The sequence below is a fragment of the Emydura macquarii genome, unplaced genomic scaffold (genome assembly GCF_026122565.2).
Source record: "Emydura macquarii macquarii isolate MOO-44397 ecotype Brisbane River unplaced genomic scaffold, CSIRO-AGI_Emac_v2 contig_2207, whole genome shotgun sequence".
Classification (NCBI taxonomy): domain Eukaryota; kingdom Metazoa; phylum Chordata; order Testudines; family Chelidae; genus Emydura; species Emydura macquarii.
The window spans coordinates 2,700,739-2,724,694 of record NW_027132344.1 but is presented as its reverse complement, the minus strand read 5'-3'; the positions used below and the strand labels follow the sequence as shown (position 1 = coordinate 2,724,694).

The 23,956-nt window shown below is 42.2% G+C and overlaps 1 protein-coding gene across 4 annotated transcripts in view; it reads right to left on the bottom strand.

The window, feature by feature from the left end:
- Positions 1 to 23,956, bottom strand: part of UBE3A (ubiquitin protein ligase E3A) — a 98,795-nt gene that overhangs the window by 24,728 nt on the left and 50,111 nt on the right. For all 4 annotated transcript variants that reach the window (XM_067559987.1, XM_067559989.1, XM_067559988.1 and 1 more), the window contains one exon: positions 6,850 to 7,160. In XM_067559987.1, coding sequence (XP_067416088.1) covers positions 6,850 to 7,160 — 311 coding nt within the window. The remainder of the gene's footprint in view (positions 1 to 6,849; positions 7,161 to 23,956) is intronic.

The window sequence follows — 23,956 nt, the reverse complement described above, 5'->3', positions numbered from 1 at the left end:
GCAGGAGCGGAGTGGCAGGCCGCTCTGAAAGACCTCGCAGGCCACTTATGGCCCACATGACATGGGTTGGGAAACATTGGTCTACACTACACAGTTAGGTCAACATAAGGCAGCTTACGTCAACTTAATTATGTCAGTGTCTACACTACAGCTTTCCTCCTGCCAAATGTAAGTGCCCTATAACTCCAACTCCACAAGAGGTGTAGGGCTTATGTAGGTGTAGTTAGGGAGACGCAAAGACGCTGCCTCCCTTACATCGGCTATTGGCTGTCTTGTCAATTTCATAGAAGAAAGCCAGGAAACTAGAGTCCAGCTGCCCTCTGGTAAGCTGGGCGGCAAGACAAATTGACAAGGCTACCTGGTTCCTGGCAGGGGTGGGAGAAGCTGGGACAGCTGGACCCTGCTCCCTGGGAGTGGCTTCCACCTGCTCCCAGCAGAGAATGGGAAGGAGCCCATCAGGGCAGCTGGGCTTCCGACAGGGAGCTGCCAGCAGAGCTGAGAGACCAGGCTCTCAGCTCCCCACCTTGCCTCTCTTAGGTCAGTGGAAGCGCTCCTAGTGTGGATGTGCACCACCGCCCCATCACTGCAATGGCTGTAAGTCGACCTAACATAGGTCAACTTCTGTTTCTAGTGTAGACATACAACTTCCCAGGATGGAGTGCCCCTTTTTCTAAGTATAGCCTACATTTTTGTTCTTAGATCTAATACCTTTACATTTAGCAGTATTAAAACACATTGTCTGCTTATGCCCAGGTTACCAAATGGCCCTGTATCAGTGACCTGTCCTTTTATCATTTACCACTCCTACAACCTTAAATCACCTGCAAGGCTTATCAGTGATGATTTTATGGTCTCTTCCAGATCACTGATAAAAAATTAAATAGCATGGGGACAAGAACCAAGCCCTGTGGGACCCTATTAGAAACCCATCTGCTTGATGATGATTCCATTTATAATTACATTTTGAGAACATCCTATCACTTTGCAAGTTTTTAATCCATTTTGTGTGTGCCGTGTTAATTTCGTATTCTTTTTTTTTTTTTTTAAATCAAAATGTTATGCGGTAACAAGTCAACACCTTACAGTAGTCTAAGTACATTACGTCAACCTTTATCATTCAAACTTGTAATCTCATCAAAAAGAGGTAAACTATTCTGACAGGATCTATTTTCTATAAACCCATGTTAATTGGCATTAATTACATTACCCTCCTTTAATTCTTTATTAATTGATTCCCATATTAGCCACTCCATTATCTTGCCATGGTTCTGTGTCAGACTGATGGGCCTATAATTACCTGGGTGATCCAGTTTACTCTTTTACAATATTGACACAACAATTAGCTTTCTCTCAGTTTTCTGGAACTTCCCCAGTGTTCCAAGACTTACTGAAAATCAACATTACCGGTTCAGAAAGTTCCTCAGCCACCTCTTTTAAAACTTTTGGATGCAAGTTAGCCAGACCTGCTGATTTAAAAATGTCTAACTTTAGTAGTTGCTGTTTAACAGCCTCATAAGTTAGCTGAATTATTAGGATTCTTCTGTAAAGAAGATTTGTTCAGGACAAACTGAAAATATGCTTCACAGTAGTATCCATACTGCTTTCATTAAAATTTATCACTACACAATGGAACCGTAATTCACTGAAAACACACACACTATTGCAGCTAACTTTATGGACTATAATAAATGCATCATTTAATTATTGATCTACAGTCTTTTAAACTATACTGATTTTTAAATTACTTCATAAGATAATAGTTACCAATCTTTTAACATACCTATGCATCTCAGGAAGCCAAAAATAATCACTTACATTAAAACTGCAGATGAAATGGTGCAAGTGAAAGACCAACAAACCCTGTACATCCTTCAGTTTACAAAATAATTCCTTCTACAGTGCATGTGACAAAGCAAAAGATTAAGCTCATGTTATGCTATGTAAAATAGAGAATGAAAAATGGAAAATTAAATTTCTAAGAAAGATGTTGCAGACCTGGAGACTTGAGAAAACTGGCAAAATATGATGGATACAGCGTGTGGCTGTGCAGAAAAACCAAACTCCGACTTTCCTAAATCTGTGGAAGTTCCTATAGAAACTATGTTCCTGAAAACAGAGGAAGGACTCAGATCTTTAACTTCTTGTCCATTTGGAAAAAAAGCCAAGACATTTCTCCCCTCCCTAAAAGTTTTATTGTTAAAATACTAAGCTGTAGTACTGAATGTACGAGAAAGTAATTCTATTAACTACAACAAGTATAGTTTAGGTTTGTTGTAGCATATGTATAGGAATCAAATTGTGACATAAAAAGAAAGTGATAGTCAACTATCTCAAACATTTTCCGTTCTATGCCACAATAAGCCTCATAAAACCAGATTTATGAAGCAATAAATTCACTGGCACTGGAGTAAAGAGGTTATTAGCTGTATAATAAATTGTCCATTTTACGGCACCGATTATTGTTGAAATATACTGCATTTCAAATCTCCCCCACTCCCCAAAAAATATATGCATCATTCTTCTATGTCAACATCATAAAAACATAATAAAACACATTTAATGTATCATGTTTTTGACCAAAACAGCTTGCATTCCAGACACTTAACACAAGTTTATATAGTTCCATACATTATAAGCACAGTCCAATTGATTTCTGTTTATATACTGGTAACAATACCAGTAACATAGGAATTACCATACTGGATCAGTCCAATATCCTGTCTCTGATAGTTATCAGAACCAGATACAAGAATTCCCATAATGAACAATTATAGAGTAAAATGACCGCAGGGAAGTTTCTTTCTACCTCCTTCCTTTCAGTTAGTGACAGACCTATGCCCAGAAGCATGAGGTTGTATATCCCTTCTAAATGTTTTCACCTTTGCCTTCTCTAATGCAACTGTGGATCATTTATGTTACCCATAAAAACAGATAACACTTCTAAAAAAAGTATTTATCTTTTGGTCTCTATGTCTTGTAGCAATGAGTTCCATAAATTAATTATGTGTTGTGCATAATATTTCCTTCTATCATTAAGTGTGTTGTCTTTCGTTTTCACTAAATGTTCTTGTTTTCTGAAAAGGGTAAACAGGATCACCAGATTCATCACTTTTGTACCATTCGTTATTTTGCCTCTATCATATCCCCTCTTCTTAGGAGTCTCTTTAAACAAAACAATCGTTTCAATCTCTCTTCATATGGAAGCTTTTTCAGTCCTCTAACTATTTGTTACCCATCTCTGGACATCTATTTCTGCCATATTTTTTGAGAGAGTGATCAGAACTGAATACAACATTCCAGATGTGAGCGTACCATTGATTTATATAGTGGCATTATATTAGTTTCAGAAATATTTTCTAGTGCATACAGCCTCATGTTTTTTGCTTTTTGGAGTGCCGTTAAACATTGCATTGAGATTTTCACTGAACTGTTACCACCACCACCCAGATATTTTTCCTGTGTGGCCACACTTTTTAGGACCCAGCAATATAGGAATAGTTCAAGTTATTGCTTCCAAAGTACATTACACTGCATTTTCAACAGTGACTTATTTGCTACCATGTTACCCATTCATCTAGCCTAGTTACATCCTTCTGAAATTTGTCTCCTTTAACCTCCACAATTGAGAGCCATCTACAAATCTCGTCACCTCACCATTCACCCTATTTTCCAGATCTTGAAGATATATATTAAAAAACAACAGCCCTAACATGGAACTTTGGGCTACCTCATTGCCAATCTTTTGCCTGGTTAAAAGCTGTTTGTTCCTACTCTGCCGTCTGTGCTAGATGTTCTGTTCTTGCAAAGAGTTGTCCATGAGTAGAAAAAGCCTGGTGCTAAGGCCATGGTCAGCAGCAGCAGCATGAAGTATCTCCACAGAGACTTTTTGGCTACAAGGCAGCAGAAGCTCTAGCAGTTGTTGCCACAACTCTTCCCTTTGTTACTCTCTGAACACTGCTAACTCCTAGGGGGGTTGCTCCTTTCTCTTGGGCTGACTGAAGAGATAGAGGCTGACATGACTCCCTTCCTGAAGTGATTTGACCAAAGAAAATGCTCTCTCTCCTTAAGAGCAAATGAAACAAAGGACCTGCACTTTCTTCTATGCACTGATGTTGCTCCTTTTTGAGACTGGCCTGAGTTAGGGTAAAGTTCACTGTTTGGTTTACAGTTAAGTAGCACAGACAGCTAAGGCAAACCCAGGTGCTTGTTTAACTTTGTTTTGGTGAAACTGTTGAGCTTTAGGATTTAGCCACTTCAAAAGTGCTGTTCAGAATTGAATGCAATAGCAGGCCGCTTACCCTTTTCCTTCGGCATTCTAAAGTTTGAGTGCGGTTTCCCCACCAACTGCAGCTGCAGAAGGACCACTGCAGTATTTCAGGATTTCAAATTCCTCAGAGGTAAATTTTGGCTCCAAAGCTAGCTGGGAGCCTCAAACGGACTTCAGAAGTTTTTTCCTCTAGGCACTTAATGCTCTTCAGAGGAAGGCCAGTCTGTCCAAGCAGCTATGGAGACAGGTCAATACTGGCGGGTTCTGCTGTGGATGGGGTCTAGCCTGAAGCAGTGACTCACAGGATTGGTCTGCCTCCAGAGTTCCAAGGAAACCATTGTCTAGAATCTATGCACATAGCTGTGAAAAAGGAGAAAACCTAAAAACACCCTGTTAAAGATTAAAGAAATAGATTAGACAGAATGCCCCCATCCCCACAAAATGCAGAACATGGCACTTGTGACAATCACTCTGTTTAGATGTTGGATCCTTTCCCCCCACCCGGTCTTGTTTGCATAGATTTTAAGTAATTGAAGGCCAGGTCCATCTCTTACTATGTTCTTGTACATGGTGCCTAGCACGCCAATCAAGGTGTTATTGTAACACAAACAACCAAACAGGATGGTTCACTATAGGTTCTATACATCTCTTTAGCCTTTGCTAAAAAGATTATACCTTCCTTTTTGTTAATTGTTAGTGAATTCCAACTTGCATGTCTGCACAACCAGTTACAACAATACCTTAGTTACTCTAATTTTGGAAATGTAATGGGCAGCTCCACAATTAAAAGGCTTTCGGTTTTTCAGTTAATGTGGGATTTCAGTCATTGCTAGAGATGAAAGTAAAGTCATAACCAAAGATGAAAGTCATAACCAAAATTACATGTCACTCGGAGTACAGATACAATTTTCTGGAAAACTAGAAGTAAATAGGTTCAACTGTGTTTAAGTGTTCAAAAGAGTATAAAGTGACAGTTATGGGGTGTTATGTTTTTTTCAGAACTCTAACTTACAAATGAATTTGTTTGAGCATGTTTTAGCTTTTATAGATGTAGGTCTTAACAAGATCTTTCCACAGGACAGGTATTTTTTTCTGTTAACAACCAAGCCATTAACATTGTACATCAGGGGTGGGGAACGTCCGGCCCGCGGCGGGCCGCATAAGGCCCGCGAAATCATTTGTTCTGGACCTGGCGGCGGGGGGGAATTCGGCGGCGGCGCGGTTTCACAGCGGCGGCGGGGTTCCGAGGTGGGGGGAGGGCAGTGCCCGCAGCCGAAACCCTGCCGCCGAAAACCCTGCCGCCGTTTGTCCCTTTTCGGCAGCGGGGGGTACTTCGGCGGCGGGCACTGTCCCCCGCCCCTGACGGAACCGCGCCGCCGCCGAATTCTCCCCCGCCACCGAATTCTCCCTCGCCGCCAGGGCCACCATCAGGCCCTTGACATAAAAAGGGTTCCCCACCCCTGTTGTACATCCTTAGTTTTTTTTCTTTTTCTTTCTGACAGTAAGCCAGCAAATTTCTGTGTTTATTGTAGCAACCTTATCTGTAAATTAATGATTTATGTGTGTGTGGAACATAAAGAGGCTTAGCACAGCACTACACTGTAAGGACTGGCTGTTTTTCTGAAGTCTGGCCATAAATCCTCCTCATCCTAGTGCCAAAGGGAGGTAACAGTCCAAACCCAAATTCTAGACTCAGTTTTGACTGGCTCTACCTCACCCAAGCCTGAAACCCATAAAACCCAGCTGACCCTTTCCCTGATCCTTGCCACCTTTACCTGTCTGTTCCCAAACACAGAATTCAGGGGCCAGCAAAGAATGGTGCAATCTTGAGAATCTATTAAATTGAGAAGTCACGTGACTGAGCAGTACCCTAACAGTATTACATGTGACAATACAAACTTTTGAAATTTTAAAGACAAAAGGAAAAATGTTTCCATAATAACCTAATCCAGACATATATTTTAGCAGGGATGTGACAAATACCCAGTTTGGCATTAATTCTGGACATGAATCCAGCCCTTTTGTAGTATTTGTACAAATCTTATTCTAAAATGCAGCCCAAATACAGAATACTGAGGTTATGTAGCAGCAGTTACTTAAAATATGACCTAGCTTCTTTCCCCTCAACACCAAACCTGCAACTCCCTTCCACCGAGAGCCTCAGGTTCCCTTTCCAACATTTTATTCAGAGTGCTTGAATTCTTTGCTTTCTCCTTCTTCTGCTTCCCCATCTTTGTCTCCAGAACTCTCCATCCAATTTCCCGCAATATCTAGCCTACTCCATCCACCACATCCCCCAATACTTGAGTACAGTTCTCTTTCCTTTCCTCCACACAGGCTACCAGTATCCAATATAACAGTAGTCAGATGTTCATAACCACTATTTGCTATCCAACAATTCCATCACTAGTTTTTATTACAGTATCTACCTCCACCCTAGAGTCTTGTATGACTGTTTACATATGTTGCCTAGAGTTGTAATTTTAGATCTATATACTGGACATGAGAAAGACAAATCTACAAGCTTCCACAAACACTGTTGTAAGGAATTTTTATTTTCTAAAGATTCTAGAATGCCTTACCTTTAAAGTCATCTCTTGGGCCTTGCATTTCCTTCTTGTTCATTTTTCTGTCAGTACAGGAGTTGTTATGAGCACCTTTGGAATTGTTCTCTAGGTAAGCTGAGCTCGTTCCTTTCTTGGAGGGATGAGGATCACAGAGTTTTGCATTAATCTTATAAAGCTCGAGGGCCTTAATGGCTGCTGCATTGTTATCCATACGGTGAAAAGTTGGACAGGAAGCACAAAATTCATTCGTGCAGGCTTCATTTCCACAGCCCTCAGTTAACTGGTGGTAGTAGCGTTCTATTAGATGCTTTGCAGCTGCTCGCTTCCTGTACCAAACATTCAAACAATAAGCAGAAGGATTAGTATGGCTTTCATAAACAAAGCTCATTCAAATTATCGTCAAAGCAGAGATTAGTAAAACACTGAAATAAAACACTTCTGAATCAAAGGATACGCATTAGGAGATTTTGGAAATGCAGGATTCTCATTCTGACAAAAGAAAGTATATTTAACGCACAATTGAGGGTATGTCTACACTACTGGTGGCATTGTTGGTAATGCAGGATCGATTCCGCGGGATTGACTGAGCGGCAGTGGAGACCCTGCTCAATCGATCCAGGAAGTCAACGCCATTAACCCACCCCTGCAAGAAGAGTAATGCTGCATCGACCGGAGGGCATTTCCCATTGGCGCAGTGGGAACGGCACGGTAAGTAGAAGTCGACTGCCACTGAAATCCGCTGGCAGTATAGATCAGGCCTTTGTTGTGGGTCATATGTAAACGGAAGGAGAAGCAGGCTTTTATAATGTTTCTCCAGCACTAAGAGTTTTCAGTTCTACGTTCAGATGTAATATTTATGTTTACTATGAAAATTATGCTGGGGGAAACTAGGTCATTCAGTTAAAACCTAGGTATAAATTAACTGAATCTAAGTATTTCAACATTCCAAATCTAGAATTAGTTCTGTCATGTTACAGGCAACATTTCACTTGGTTGACATAATCAACACTTTAAATAAACACTTGCATGACACTGTCACACAATCTGAATATCCTGTAAATTTATGTTTTATTTTATGAAAATATTTGAATGACATTAAGTTTGTCCAAGCTGAGAAGCACCCCTTCATTAATTTAGGACCCAATCCTGTTAAGTGCTGAGCATCCTCTACTCCCATTGAAACCAGTGAGACACAAATAGTTTAAAAATGACATTTCCATTTCTACAGGAATCCAGGAGCAAAAATGGAACTCTGTCCTGTGTTTATTTACTTAATACTCAGGGTAATTACACCGCTGAAAGTACCATAAAAGAAGAGCTGAAGCCTAAATAACTATTTCCACTTGCTCTAATAAGGCATTTGAACTCCTGAATAGCCTTTTACCAGATCTTCCCTTCTCTCTCTCTCTCTTTTTTTTTTTTGGTAATTATATTTGGTGCTGTACTTTCTAAACTAGATACTAACCTAGTGCCATGTACAGCTTCAAAGATACAGCTGCCTCCTTCTCCCTGGTTTCTTTTCAAAATGGCAAGCAGCAAAGAGGAAACTCATCTGAGCCCATCACTGTCAGTAACAAAAATCTGTAACTGGGCAATGAAAGATACAGATACATCCAGATTCAAGGCTAACAGAGGAAATATGTTGTCATCAGCACTGACTGTACTCCCAGGACAGCAGGATAACTTCCTTGCTCTACGCTGAACTACAAACTTGAGTATCTGCCTCCACGGTGTGCATGCACTTCATCAAAGTGTGAATTAACAGGTTTATTTTATACCGTACCATTTAATTTCACTTACTCCTAATAGTTTTGTAAGACATTACAATCCTTTCCTACAGTTTTTACACTTGTATAACATGAAGATTTGAATAAAACATTACCCATGTGAAAATGAAAAACTATGTTTAGATTCAGGTTACAAGCTATTTTAAAACAAATACCTGAACATTTTAAATTTATATATCAAGTCCTGGATTCAGAATTCTCTTTCCCCATGCAACATCTGAGGACAAGTTCTTAAAACTGAATAAGAAACATTTTATTTCAAATTCTTTAGGATGTTTTCTTCAACTTTCACAGGGAAAACATAACAGCTGAACTCAGGGCTTAACAAGCACTGTACAAATTAAGGAAGGCTGAATTTTCAAATATTTCATTTTATAACAAGTGTATTTGCAATCTGTCTACTTGATTTTCTGAATACTTAATTTGAACTCACAACAAAGAATATACAAGACATCCTACGTACATCACACAGTGTCTAAATGAGCAAGAAAAAATAGGGAGTGCTAGCAAAATCAAATCAACTACTGAAGGTGATAGATAAGCCAGAAGGAGAGAATAAAAAATATTTAATACCAATAAAAAAACCCCAAAACAAAACAAAAAACCCCAACAACACTGGAAAGCCTGTCACTTATTTGTTTACATTTTTTTGCATCTCATTATGAAATAAAAAACAAAACAAACACACACACTTTTGCAAAGCTTAAAGATAAAACTGTAAAAATGGCTCTTTGATTTAGATAATTTTATTTGGGAGACTTAGAAAGTTAAAAATATGGGATTTTGGTGCTTGGAAGTGGATATATACATGAAATTAGAACCGATCTTTATTCTTCATAGTGTATGTTGTTTTTTAAAAACCAAATATTCAAGCTACTTTTATCTTACTAAGGAAAGTGTGGGCCCTGTCTCAATACCTCATTTGTTTGTTTTTCTTGCAATCACTGCAATGCATTACTTTTACCACCTCCGCTCACGGAACATCTTCCCAACTCAATCCAAACCACTACTCCTTTCATCTCTCATACCTCTCTTTAAGACTATTTTTTCCACAATACATACAAGATGACAATTTTTTTACATAAAACCTGATGTCCACAAACAGCCACACAATATTATTGCTTTAACACTTAGCCTTCCTTAACCCATTCCTCTGCACTATTATCCTCACTTATTTAATCAGGTCTAAATTTAGACTGCAAGATTTCTGGCATAATTTTTGTTTTTTGTAAAGTATCTAGTACTCCTTTGGGTGTTATATGCACCAATATAAATCCTCCTTATTCTGAGCATCTAGATCCAGCCTATTCAGACTAAAGTGTAGGTTAGCATCCAATATATTTAAATGTAAAGGAAAGGATTAGTTAAGGACATAAGAACGGCCATACGGGTCACAGCAATAGTCCGTGTAGCCTAGTATCCTGTCTTCTGACAGTGGTCAATACCAAATGCTTCAGAAGGAAAGAACAGAACAGGGCAACTATTGAGTGATCCACCTTCTATCATCCAGGTCCAGCTTCTGGCAGCTAGATGTTTAGGGAGCCCAAGAGCATGGAGTTGGGTCCCTGACCATCTAGATTAAGAGTCACTGATGCACCTATCCCTGCATGGAGGGGGAGAGGTGCATTACAGCCTGATCTGAGACAAGGAGAAGTTTGCTGGAGGAGCAGCTTTCCCCTTTGAGCCCTTCTTCCTATTCTACAAAAGCCTATTCTCCTCTCTCGGCTCAGGGGCTCTGGAAAGCCAGGCTGTAGAAGACTGTCTGGTGGACTTTCTCTGAGAGACACCGGATAGCTGTGATGTGTATGTCACCCAAGGATCCCAATACACCCATGGGGGGAATGGGTAGTGGGGAAGTCCAAGGGGGCCCCCTACCATGACCATGGGTCAGCTCGATGGAATTGAGGAGGGCCTAGTATTGTGAAGCAGGCCACGATGAGAGGCCAGGGAAATGATATGCTCCTGTTCACTGTCAGACTCATCATCGGTTAAGAATGGCGCTGACCAGGATCTTGGTGGTACATGGCCCAGTGCTGAGAGTGATTCTGGGTGCCGGGAAGTGCTTGGTACCAGGGTCCCGTACAGATTAATGGGGACTGCAGTTCTTTACCAACTATCAGGTCTCCAGGATACTGAAACTCATGTGGTACCATGGGCTCACTTGCTACCACAGAGGAGTGTCCATGGTACGTTGTCGGTACTGATGGTTGAGAAGAGGCAGAGCACTCCCTAGCTAGGAGCTTTGTCAGACCCGTTACCAACGATTTTCTTGGTGCCACTCTTTTAGAAATGACATGGTAATTGTCTCTCTCCTTAGGGAGTGGCACTGTTGCTGCAGAGCCTGCCTGAGGCCCTGGCTTCTCTAAGGGGTGTCGTGCGGCACAGCTCATAGCTGAGACTCTGCTCTGGGTATTGCGTTTTGAGCCATCGGTGAGATGGCCACACTGGGGAACCCCTATGACTCGGTTGGGGGCTTGGAGCCCCCTTTTTTTTTTTTTTGATCCTTTACAGTAGGAGGCTGCTGGTTCCTCCCCGTGACTCTACCCTCTTTGAAGTTATAAACTCCGGGGATGATCTGGGGTCGGCACTGGTGTCACCTGGAGGCTTAAGTGCCCTCTCCATAAAGGAGGAGTTGTAACTTCAGCTCCCAGTTCCTGCCAGACCACAACTTTAGCTGCTGGCAGAGGGAGCATTTCTGAGGTGTATGGGACTTTCTCAACCGGACACAGTGAGAGTGTCTGTCCCTCACAGGACCTTGCAGGAGAGGCACTTCTTGAAACAGAGGGAGCTGGGCATGTCGGGGGTGGCGATCACCCTGTAGCAGTGAGGGATGCAGGAATAAGTTCTTCTCACCTCTTCTTCTTTCCTTCTAACTGTAAAGAACCTAGAGAGTCTTCTAAATGTCCCTGGATGTAAATAACCTCAGACAGGGCAGGAAATGTAAACTAAAGTTCTTTTGCTTTCTTTCTTTTTATCCCAACAGGGTATAAAGGAAACACTAACTATTAAGGAGAACAAAAGAAACAGAAATAACCACTACTTATGCTAGTGACACAGATAAGGAAGGGACAACTGCTCTCTCCGTTTAAGGCCAAAGATGGTCAAGAAGGAATTGGGGACGGGGGGTTGCCTGTAAAGTGCTAGATAGTGCCAAGTCAGACCACAAGGGAGAGAGAGTGCATGTGCGGGCTGAAGGGACATTGCTACCAAAAATCTCCGATAAGAGGTGCAAGGGCGCAGATACACCTACAGCATAGGGACACTACTCAAAGAAGAAGCAGTCCAGTACCACTCTTCATATGGCAGCTGTTTTGTACCCCTAATAATTTTTTTTGCCTTTTCCTGTATCTTTTCTAATTCTAATATATCTTTTTTGAGATGGGGTAACCAGAACTGCACGCAGTATTCAAGGTGTGGGCATATTCAAGGTTGATCATTTATGTGCTGTAGAGGCCACTATGCTTTATAAAGCAAACTAGGACTGCTTCAAAACCACAAGTAAGCCCTTCCACTTGTATCCTTATGAAACGTAGATACAGTAAGTCACCTTTCAGTGATCACAAGATGCACTAATACTTGGAGCTATTTTAGTATGGCAAATTATACTATTTTTATCACATCATATTTGAGATGACTGCTATATTGGTAGACAAAATAAAGGCCAGGTTTTCAACCTGTGGTCCATGGATCCCTGTGAGTCCGCAGACTATGATTCAGACAGCCAAAGGTGTCTGCACTTCTATTTGAAATTTTTTAGGGATCCGCAAATTAAAAAAGGTTGAAAACCACTGCTCTAAGGGACATCTATCCTTTGGTTCTATATTCATCATGATGAAAAAGAGACAAGCATAAACACAGAATATAATGCCTCATGCATTAATATTAGCAGTTTCAAACTGTCCTATATAAATATTTCTGCAGAATATCATCTAGACAATTTTAATGTCAGACTTCAGAATCAATGTAAAAATTGATTCCATCAAAACAAAACAGGCATGCATTTCTGCATAAAGATCAACTGGGGTGAAATGTGCTATTTTTAAAAAGGGACAAAAGAACTTTAGTTACAAATGCTCAACTAAAGAAAACCCACAGATTATTCCGTGTCTTTCTAACTCAACTATAACAGAGTCCAAAAGTCACTCCAGATGCCAGGTTCTCTTGTCCAACTGCTGATTGCTCCTCTTTACAGGCTTATAAACACCCAGAGGTTTGCTCAATGTCTACTAGGCTAACTTTCCTCATTCAGAAATATTTTTGTTTTGTTTGTCACATACCCAAAGCCTTGTACACCCTATGGCAAGCTAGACCTAAATTCTGTGGCACTACGGCGCAAATGACTGCAGATTCTCCAACAGTTTCGGTTAAATTAACAGGCGAAGTTTTTACTGAACTCCCTATTGAGATGAATCACATAATCACTACAGTATCTCCAGAAATATTTACTTAATCTGTTATTTAATATTTTATGCTGCCCCCAAATTTATCATTTTCAATGTGCTGCAAAATTTAGTATTAAAATACATAACTCAATATATAGAATGTGTTATGGGGAAGCAGGAGATTTTGACAATTGGGGCTTTTGGCACCTGTGGAGCATGAGAGGCAATTTGCAGCTGTGAGATCAGAAGATTAAAATGATGAAGGAGGAAGGATAGCTTTGTGGTTAAGGCACTGGGCTGGGACTCAAGAGACCTAGGTTCAACTACTGGCTCTCCTACCACACTTCCAGGGTGACCTTGGGCAAGTCCGCTAGGCCAAGATTTTAATGAATTTGTGCCTAAAGTGATGCTCTCTGGTACGTGAGCCAGATCTTCAAGAGTTCTGGGCACCCAGCAGCTGTTATTGACTTCAATTCACTCAACTGCCTTCAGTAGGCATAACTGCACTAATATAGTTACATTAGTGCAAACTTCTAATACAGACAGAGTGCAAAGATGCAGGTTGTGTCTGACAATTGCAATTCTGTGCACCAGGGTAACTAAACTGGTGCAACTAAAGAGGAGGTTATCTGTAACTGGAGGTTCTTCAAGACCTGTGGTCTCCATCTGTATTCCACACATGCGTGCACACATGCTCCTGAGTCTAGATGTGCATGGTGTGTCCACTCGGGTTCCCAGTCAAGAGTATAATAGGCAGTGCGGGTCGTTGCCTCTCCAGTCTCCCTCTTGCTGTTTAGAATCCAGTCCGAAGCAGAGGGAATGGAAAGTGGGTAATGAAATACAAATGGGGCCACATACTTGTACAGGTGTAAATACCTGCCCTTTCCTGGTTACTATGCGGCCAGTCCGCCATCCAATCTAGTATTCAGTAGCTAAGATAATCTAAAATCAAGATCTAACCTATAAGTAATATTTATTATTCAATTAATTTTAAAATTAAATTAAATTACATGAAAGGACAGTTAAACATAGTCAACAGGTCAATAGTATGAAAACTAAAGCCCATTGATAAAATTTAAAATATGGAGAATAAATATATCTATATCTAAAATATATCTAAAATCCACAGGATACACGAAATGAATGTTCGGGTTCACTGTTTATCGCTAAAAAGAGCCAACATATCCGTATTATTATTATTAAGATTATTAAATTCTATCAAATATGGATCATCAAAAGAATCTAAATATTTGTCATAAAAGCTAGATTTAGAATCGATTATCTTAAGGTCACTATATAAAACATTCATAAAAGCCATCGGTAAAAGATTAAAATCTAAAACTTGGCTCTCACTAAAATCCTCTTGTTCCTCCCGAACAACACTCTTCTCTCCAACTCGGAGATTAAAATCATCCATAAAACCAGCTATTCCATCTTTTACTCTATCTATAGCATAAGGAGATAGCATCAGTCCGGCTCTATGAATAATACCCCTAATCAATTTAACACTACTAGCCGGGGCGTCGAAACTAGTAGCGGGGGCGTTTTTAACCCGGTCCAGCGCCAATCCGGTATGAAATAAAATTTCTGTTTTCTCCATAGATTTAAAAGATACTACCCTTCACAGGGGAGGCTTACCCTTACCAGGGGGAGGCTACCCTTTCCAGGGGGAAGCTAACCCGTTACCAGGGGGGACTAACCCGTACCTGGGGGAGGCTAACCCTTACCAGGGGGGCAGTTAGGTGTTGGGGCTGCCCTCCCCACCCACCCCCCCCCACAGCAGGGGGGGTTCGTCCTCCGCGATCAGCCTGGACTCCGCCAGTTACCGACTCTCACCACGAGGAGGTTGCGGTTGGACTTGCCAATCAGAGGCTTTCCTCAAATGAGGGGTCCCTGCCAGCTTAATGCCGAGCCCTAACGGGAGGGTGGAAGAGAACTCGGACTCTACGGAGAGATACTTTCAGCACGGCTGTCGCCATCTCTCCGGCACCAATTATTCACCCCACCTCACCCTCAGGTTCTTCGGGAGGGGACTCAACCCCTCCGACCGTCCGGGCTCAACAACTGAACAGGGTCCAGAGACGCATGAAAAGCCATGAAGAATCTCCAGTTACAGGTAAGTAACCTCCTCCTTTTCTTCGAGTGATGGTCCCTATGTGTATTCCACACATGGGTAACTCGCAAGCAGTGATCAGTGCGGAGATCGGTGCGAGGATGTCAACGGAAGTGCAGTCTGTAGTACAGCCTGGCACACTGCTGTGTCTGCAGCTGCCACTTATGTGATGGCATAGGGGGTTGTCAACATGTGGACGTAGCGTCAGGTGATTGCACGACAGTTGTCTTGCCCCGACACATCCACCAGTGAGGCCAACAAGGCAGCTTGCGCTCGCATAGAGTGAGCTGTGACTCTATCAGGCGGAGATCTGCCGGATTGTTTGTAGCATTCATGGATGCACCCAGACACCCATTTGGAGATTCGTTGGGATGAGAGGGCTTGAGTCTTGGATCTTTCAGCAATGGCCACAACTAGGTTCGGCAATGTTTGAAAGGATCGAGTCCTGTCAAAATAGAAAGCCAGTGCATGGCAGACACTGAGGGGGTACAGGACCCTGTCGGGGGGAAGGAATGCAGTTAGGGACAGAAAACAGGTATGTGGATGCACTGGTTTAGGCAGAATTCCGGCACTACCTTTGGGAGGAATTTATGGTGGAGCCAAAGGGACACCTTGTCCCTGTGAAATACAGTGTAGGGAGGATCTGCCATCATGGCTGCTAGCTCACTGATCCGCCTGGCTACCAGAAATGTCACTTTCATCAAGAAGTGGGTGAGGAAGCATGTTGCCAACAGTTCAGAGGTGGCTTCATGAAGGCGGAAAATACCGGTGGAAAAGTGTTGAGTAAACCCTTCATGAAGCAGACAGTGGTGGGTTGTGTGAACACCAAGGTGTTGTCCACGGTGGGGGGGGAGAAGGACACTGATTCCTGCTGGGGGTGCACCCATATAGAGTTCAGAGCTAGGCCAAGAAGGTAGTTTAGGACAACTAGTATAGATACCAAGTTCAGTGAGTGACAGTGACCCCATGTCGTGAAGCATCTCCATTTTGCTTTGTACCATGGCCCAGTGGAGTCTCTCCTGCTCTGAGAAAAAGATACGCCACACCAAGGTTGAGCATGCCCAGACTATCCTCAATCGCCATCCAATACCAGGCTGTGAGGTGAACAGTGGCCAGATTGGGATGGCATATTCTCCCCTGATCTTGTATAAGTAGATCTGGTAGTGTGTGAAGGCGAAGCAGTGTGCAGGTGGAGAGCCTGAGGAGGTCTGTGAACGAGAATGGGGCTACCAGTATCTCTGTCCCTGGCGAATCTTGCATAGTACTTGTGGCAGGAGAAAAATGGGAGGAAGAGGCATAGCAGAGGAAGGTATCTGTTGTGATGGTGACCTGTGGTGTTGGAGGGGCGAAGGGGTGCCAATCATGACCTTGGAAGGATCGGCCCACCACGTGAGGGAGGCTAGCATAGTCCAGGGAATAACAACTCTGGTCTTCATATGGTCTGTGCTGGGACAGTAGACAGAGAGGACATACACCTGGAGGCAACGCATGTGGAGACGTGTGCAGTCACCCAGGTGCAGGCAGCCATATGGCTAAGGAGAGACAGAGAGAGAGGGAGCATGGACAACCATGGTGTGGGGTCTGTGACGCAGGTCCTGAGGATGGACATCAATGTTGCAAAGCAATCTGCTAGGAGGAAGGTTCTCGCTGCTATGGTGTCGAGATGCACTCCGATAAAGTGCATCATATGTGTAGGTATCAATACCAACTTTTCCTTGTTGACACAAATACCTAGCAATGGAAATAATGCGTGCAGAGTTTTGATCAGGGAGGTTACTTCCTGGCGTGACAGCACCATGAGGAGGCAGTTGTTGAGGAAGGGGGAGTAGAAGCTTCTGTCTTTGTATTGAGGTGGGACAGGCTCTATAGTCCCCTTGAGGAGTAGTGCTTCTTGATGGAGAACACATGGATAGGATGGGTCCCAGCAGGAAATCCAGGGTGGGGGGAGGAATTCTATGGAGTATCCATGACAGAATCTCCAATACCCAACTGTCCATGGTGATCTTGCCCCATTTGTGGGCGAACAGGGCAAGATTGCCCCCAAAGATGATATGGGGTGCCACAGGTGGCAGGTGGGGAAGTTTCATGGGTCTTGACCTGCATCTCAAAACTGAGGTTTTGGCTGCTGCTGGGAATGGGTCGAAGAGGTAGCTCTGGTGGAGACAGGGAAGTGTGGCATTGTGAGTGGTGCTGCCTATGTGGTGCCTCCTGCTGGCATTGGTAGTAGGCCAGGTAAGGAGTGTCTGGTCATGGGCGGAATAGCTGTCTGTTGTCTGTGTATGGGTCCCCGGGTATACACACCTTCATTAATGGGAAGAGCCACCCGAGAGGGGCCCTGGGGTTGGAGAATGTCCAGGAGCTGACGTTGTAGGTCCTGGACCTCTTCCAATGGAACCCCCAAGTATGCCACTACCCTCTGGAGCAAGTTTTGCAACTGGCGATGGTCATCTGGCTGAGTGTGGCAGAGGAATAAGCACCTTGCCCGGTGATGATGAAGCAGCAGTGGGGACTGGTTGATATCTGCCTCTTCCTCGTAGATTGGTGGTGCTGCTGGACAAATGGGAGACTGTTGATAAGATGCCTGTGATGGTACTTGGCATCCGCGATAGGGATTCTAGGGTGCCCAGTATGGCCAAAATGAGTGGTGGGCCCCCAGGGTAACAGTACCAGGCCTCTGCTGGTAAGGCAGTGTGGGCCACAAGCCCAGACTTCGGTGGGATATCGGAGAAAACAAGGGTTCAGGCTCCGAGAACTCCTCAGACTCCAAAGTTTGTTCTGGTAACGGAGGGACTGTCAGTACCAAAGGGCTGCGATGCAACAATGGGAGGGGCTTCTCCAGCAGCAGTAGCAGAGGTTCATTTGCTGGAGTGGGGATGACGTTGGTGGGTGGGTGTCTGTGCATACGGAAGGATCAGCTTTCCGTTGACAGGCTCACAGCATCCAGGAGTCTGTGGCATGCCTCTGGAAATGCCAGAGGGCCCAGGTGGTATCTGCAGGCTCGGTCTATCCGGGAGGCACAGGGGTACTGACAGGATGGGCAGCGCACACGCCATTGAGAATTCTGGATGCCTGGGTATTGGGGCAGTCATTGGTACCATTGGATCCGGTTTGTGCCTGGCCTTACCCACCACATGAGAAAGCTTGGGCACTAGTCCGGTCAGATCCACACGCGACATCTGGCCCTACCCTGCTTGGGGAGGAAATGCTGCACTTAGGAGCAGTCTGCAACAAGGATCTGCTTTTATGCCAGTGAGAATGTTTTTACTCTCTTATCAGAACTTGTCCTTTCTCTTTGGTACCGATGGATCCGAAGCATCAGAGATACACATAGGAGCTCTCATCGCCAGTGATGGATGCTGTACTGGAAGTTCTGCTGGTACCAGATCTGAGTGCGCCCTTGGTCTTATGGCTTCCTCCATCATGTTCTTACGGAGGCTAAGTTCGTGAGTTTCCTGGGTTCGGGGCAGGAAGGACTTGCAGATTGAGCAGCAAGCCATGATTTGGCACCTCTGGACTGCTCATCACTCACAGAGAATAAGCACGGGTAGGAGACAGTTTTTAAATTTCAGAACCCAGGGCATAGCTATGGGGGAGAATGCGGGGGATGGGGGGTGAGGCAGGGTGGAGGGAGGACAACGCCGCTCCCTAAACAGAGGAAGAACTACATTAACTTATCTATCGTAAAATGACAAAATACAACTATACACAACTATCTAAAACTACATACACTAAATGAGGAGTGGTCAATATCTTAACAAAACTAAGAGTGTGAATGAACAGGGGTTCAGACTCAGGCCATGCGGAGGTAAGAGGGAACTGGAGAGGCATTAACCCGTACTACACATTATACCATTGGCTGGGAGCATATGGGGACGCACCATGCATGTGTGGGTCAATGGACACCGCTAAGAAACACTTCTGGATTTAGGCATATGGTGCGCACATGTGCACTCATATGTGGAATACACATAGGGACCATTATTCAAAGAAGAACATGCAGTATACACAGGATTTTAGTCTTTAATACTTGCATATCTCACAAGGTCATTGCAAGTATAAATTCATTAATGATATACAATCAGATAATGATGGAAAGACAACATAAATACCTATCTGGAGATAGACTAGCAATGAAACTGTTAATGTTGACAGTAAGGACTGATCTATACTGTTTTTGTACCAATTTAAACATGCTTCTATTTTTCTATTTCTATTTTAACGATTTTTCTGTATTTAAACCTGTATAGTTAAATTAGTGCAATAACTTTATGGAAGTGACATAAGTTAAACAGGAAAAGAGGCACTCTTATTCCAGAATAAGTATCCACATGAGGAATTATACCAGTACAATTATAGTGGTATAATAATGTCAGTACATTTCCCCCTATAGACAAGCCCCAAGTCAAGCAGGACAGTAGAAATCCTAGAGACACTCTCCCTCAGTTTAAAAGTATTATACACTAATATCTACACCGATACACTGTTTGAATGAAACAGAATATTCCATAGCAGTAGTCCTCTTGACAAGTCTAGCTTCTTCCAGAAATGTGTGTAAATTTCCCCAAAATCACACACACAATATGGCTTTTAGATACTACACAAACATTTGAAATCTTGGTTTTTATTTTAAATAAACGAAACGTACACTGACTGTTTTTGCAAAATGGAGAATGTTTGCAGACATCCCCTTATAAATACACCATAATTCAATTACAAATAACCAACAGTTCAGAGAACTTCAGAGAAGTTTCAATTTTTACTAGGAACTGGCCTCATAAATTTCTAAATGTCCGTTCAGTAGTATAATTTGGATTGCAAGATTATAGCATATAGCATATGTAAGGCTCATATGCAAACCGTAGAACTGATTATGTGGGATTATTTGTTTAATTGAACAATTCAAGAACAGTTTCCACATAATAAAAAAGTATATAGTTTAAATACATGATAGCACTTGAATCTGCATTTCTCAAATAACTCAACATTTGCACAGAAATGGTGTATAAGCTAAACATGTAAGTGCAACACAAACATAACCAAGACAACATTCACAGCCAAATGAGAGAAGTGTAAACTTTTTACCAGCTTTAGAAGAAATTTAAAACCACATCTCTGTCTACTGCTTTGTTTTAAATAAGAAATCCACAAGTAAAATTCCAAAGTTCTGTTATCTGGTGTTAGTCTAGGTTATAAACTGGTGCATAAAAAACAACCTTTAAGTGTTCAATTGACATAACCACTCATTTTTTAATAAGGCAAATTACAAGATTTTGTTGTAACTTCGTACAATAGCAGTATAAAGTATGGTGTTTGCTTTTTAAAAAAAGGTTTACACATCATGTGCATGCTTAACTCTTCCTACAGGGAGCAGCTTCATAATATTAAAGCCTTTAGGAAAACATATACACTAATGCTCACTGAAATTTACAATCTCCTATACTAAAGAATTCACTAGTACCAAGACAGCATTATCATCATCTAGTTCCTTTCTTTAACAAGCCCATAATGAAAAAATCTGGATTAATTTAATCCAAATAATTAAACTATGTCAACAGACATCACATGGAAATTATGGAAGTAAAAGGAAAATAGTGCCCATTTTCTATGCAAGAAACAGAAGAAAAATTATTTAAAATGTTGATATTTTAATTCATGAATTACTGTTTTATTAATTTTTCTTATAATAAAGGGTAAATAGAAGATCTTGAAAGACAAAAGCTTTAAATCACTGATACAGCTGCAGTATTTTTATAATGCACTTCTGGAAACAACTATAGTTGAAACATGAACAGCTAACAGCAAAATTTCTGTGAGAGTTTGAAGGCAGGCATTTAAGGGGATTTTTGTCCTCTTTTTCTCTAGAAGTAGGGACTACAAAGTGAAGACAATGATGGCTACTGAGTCAGCACTAGAAGTGCCCCAGGAAGGAGAGGAGACATAGAAGTTGGTCATATGTGGAAGATGAGGTATGTACATTTGATGGAAGCAACTCATGCATGAACTGATCGAGCTCATGGAAGAGAATATTTAAGGATCGGAGATGCAGCTGCAGATGATGACAGAATTCAGATGGGGATTTGATTATTTAATCCAGAAGAAGAGGTGGCACAAACAACTCAAGATTTGTTCATCAAGTGTCCATGAAAGGACTTGGAGGGTGGACTGCCAGAGGAGGAGGGTGATCCACTGAAGAACGTGAGCATGAGGACACGGCAGAAAAAAAGACCAGCTAGTGAAGGTGAAACAGAGTTGAACAAGGAGAAGAAACAGGCAGATAGGATGGTGAGGAAGAAAAGAAGCAAGACCCTGCAGTAGAGAATGGAGGTAGCTAGGGATTGGAGCCCAAGGAAAAATAAGGAGGATGTACAGGGGACTGTGAAAGAACAAGAGATTCATACCAACATCAGGAAGAGACAGGTATATGTGGCCAGAGACTCCATACTAAGAAGAATTGACAGACCTGTCACTAGACCTAATAGAGAACAGAAGTGTTAACTATCTGCCAGGAGCAAGGATACAAGATAAGGACATGAAATTGAAGAGGATTCTGATGGGAGTGTGGAAAAAAATCCACTGACTGAGCTGCATGTTGGGATGAATGACATTGCTAGATTCCCAGTGGATTGGATGAAAAATAATTACGCTAGGCTTGGTAAAATGCTTAAAGAAATGGAAGCTCAGATGATCTTCAGTGGAATATTTACAGTCCCCTACAGAAGGAGGGTGAAGAAGTGACAAGAGAATGAAGATGAATCGATGACTCAAGGACTGGTGCTCTCAGGAAGGTTTTAGAACGATTGACCAGTGGAAGGAATTCACAGAAAAAAAGACACTTCTCAACTGATGGACTCCACTTGTTTACCTGGGTCCAATTTTATTCAATATTTTATTAATGACCTTGGCACAAAGACTAGGAGTATGCTAACAAAATTTTCTAATAATGCAAAGTTGGAAGGGCCTATCTTATGAGAAGAGACAAAGAGCATAGCTTGTTTAGTTTAGCAAAACAAAAACAAAGAGGGGGATATGGTTGTTCTCTTTAAATATATCAGAGGGCTAAACACAAGGGAGGGTGAAAAGCTATTTAAGCCAAATGACAATGTTGGCACAAGAATAAATGGATATAAACTGGCCATGAACAAATTCAGGCTGGATGTCAGAGGTTTCTAACTATCATAGGAGTGAGGTTCTGGAACAGCCTCTGAATAGGAGTTGTGGGAGCAAATACTTAATTAGTTTTAAGAGAGTTGGACAAATTTATGGATGGGACTATATAAGAGGGTTCCTTGTGACGATAGGGGTAAGGGCTCGGCTGCACAGGGGTACCTTTGGGTTTATGTATATGTTACTAAATCTTATGTCTCAGGGCATCAACCAGTCACAAAGAGATCCCTCCCCTCCCCCGATGTTTTTTTTGGGGAGGTCTCCTTCCTTTGAAGCATCAGGAATGGCCACAGCTGGAGTTGGAAAATCAATGGGTGGGCTGGTCTTCTGAGATGGCACTGAGCATTCTCTCAGGTGCTTAGCTAGCTAGTTCTGCTTACATGCTCAGAGAATAACTGATTGTCATAATATGAGGTTGGGAAGGCATTGCCCCCCCAGCTCAGATTGGCAGTGACCCTGGGGATTTTCAACTTCCCTCTGCTATTTGGGTTGCATGTCACTTGCCTGGATCCTCTATGTATATCTTTCTTAATGCTGTGACACTACAGGGGTATTGATGCTCTTTGGTCCAGCCTATTCACTGTGGCACACAGCAGTTTAGTTTCCTGCGGGCTGTAATACTTCTGTCTAATTTTGGTTGTTGGGTTAGTGTGTGGGTTTTGGGTGGTGTTGGCAGCCTGTGATATACAGGTGGTGAGATTACATGACATGGTGGTCCCCCTCAGGCCTTATTCTAGGACACTGAAAATATTGTGAAAGCAACAAAACAACATGGTTCAAGGGCGCAGGCCTATTTGGGAGCACAGCAACTGTCCTTCGTCCATTGGTCTCCAGTCTACCTACTCCAACTGGCTGCCATAATGATGAGAGAACTAGAATGGAAGTAGAAGCAAATTCCACATTTGTATTACTTAAACACTCCCATATAGCTAAGCCACCATTTATCCCAAAGTACATTTGTGCATCAGTTATCCATAGCTTTTCCTCGGCAGTTTCAGAAATACTGAATCCTACAAATTCTTGCATTTTACACACAATGGCATATAAGGTGAAAAATTATAGGATAAATTTAGTTTCTAGACAATGATTGTATTGATCATGAGTAAAGAGGTATGGATTGTAGGATATATAAACATACTGTATCACCTTGTGATACTACAGCACAGACTTTTTAAAAATCAGTCACTTCTGAAAAGGCCATGAAGGAGAATGTAGCTTTAATAAACTAACTTGAGGGTGCTTCTTGTTTAGGAAGTAATAACTTGTATACTGGGTTGAATAGGCGCCTCTGAGGCTGAGGTTTTTATTAGTCTAAGATTCAGTTCATTACTCAGTTAAAATGAAGCACCCCCAAGTTACTATACTATTTTCCTCCTCCTCACCCTCTTCAGTTAGTGAAGACCACAGGAATGAGCACAAGACAGATAACTGGGAACGTCCTGAACTCTAACTCTGACTCTGTCACTAGCTGTGTGGCCTTGGTCAAGTCACATCAACTTTGCCTCCTCATGAAAAGTGGGATATTTGCTCATTAACGTCACAGGGGTGTGAGGATTAGTTTGTCTGTATATTGCCTTGATACCAAATATATAAAATATTAAGTATTATATCCCCTCTATCCCTCAACCTCCATGATTTTTTCCTAGGTTAAAAAGTCTTGTCCCCCGTATAAATGC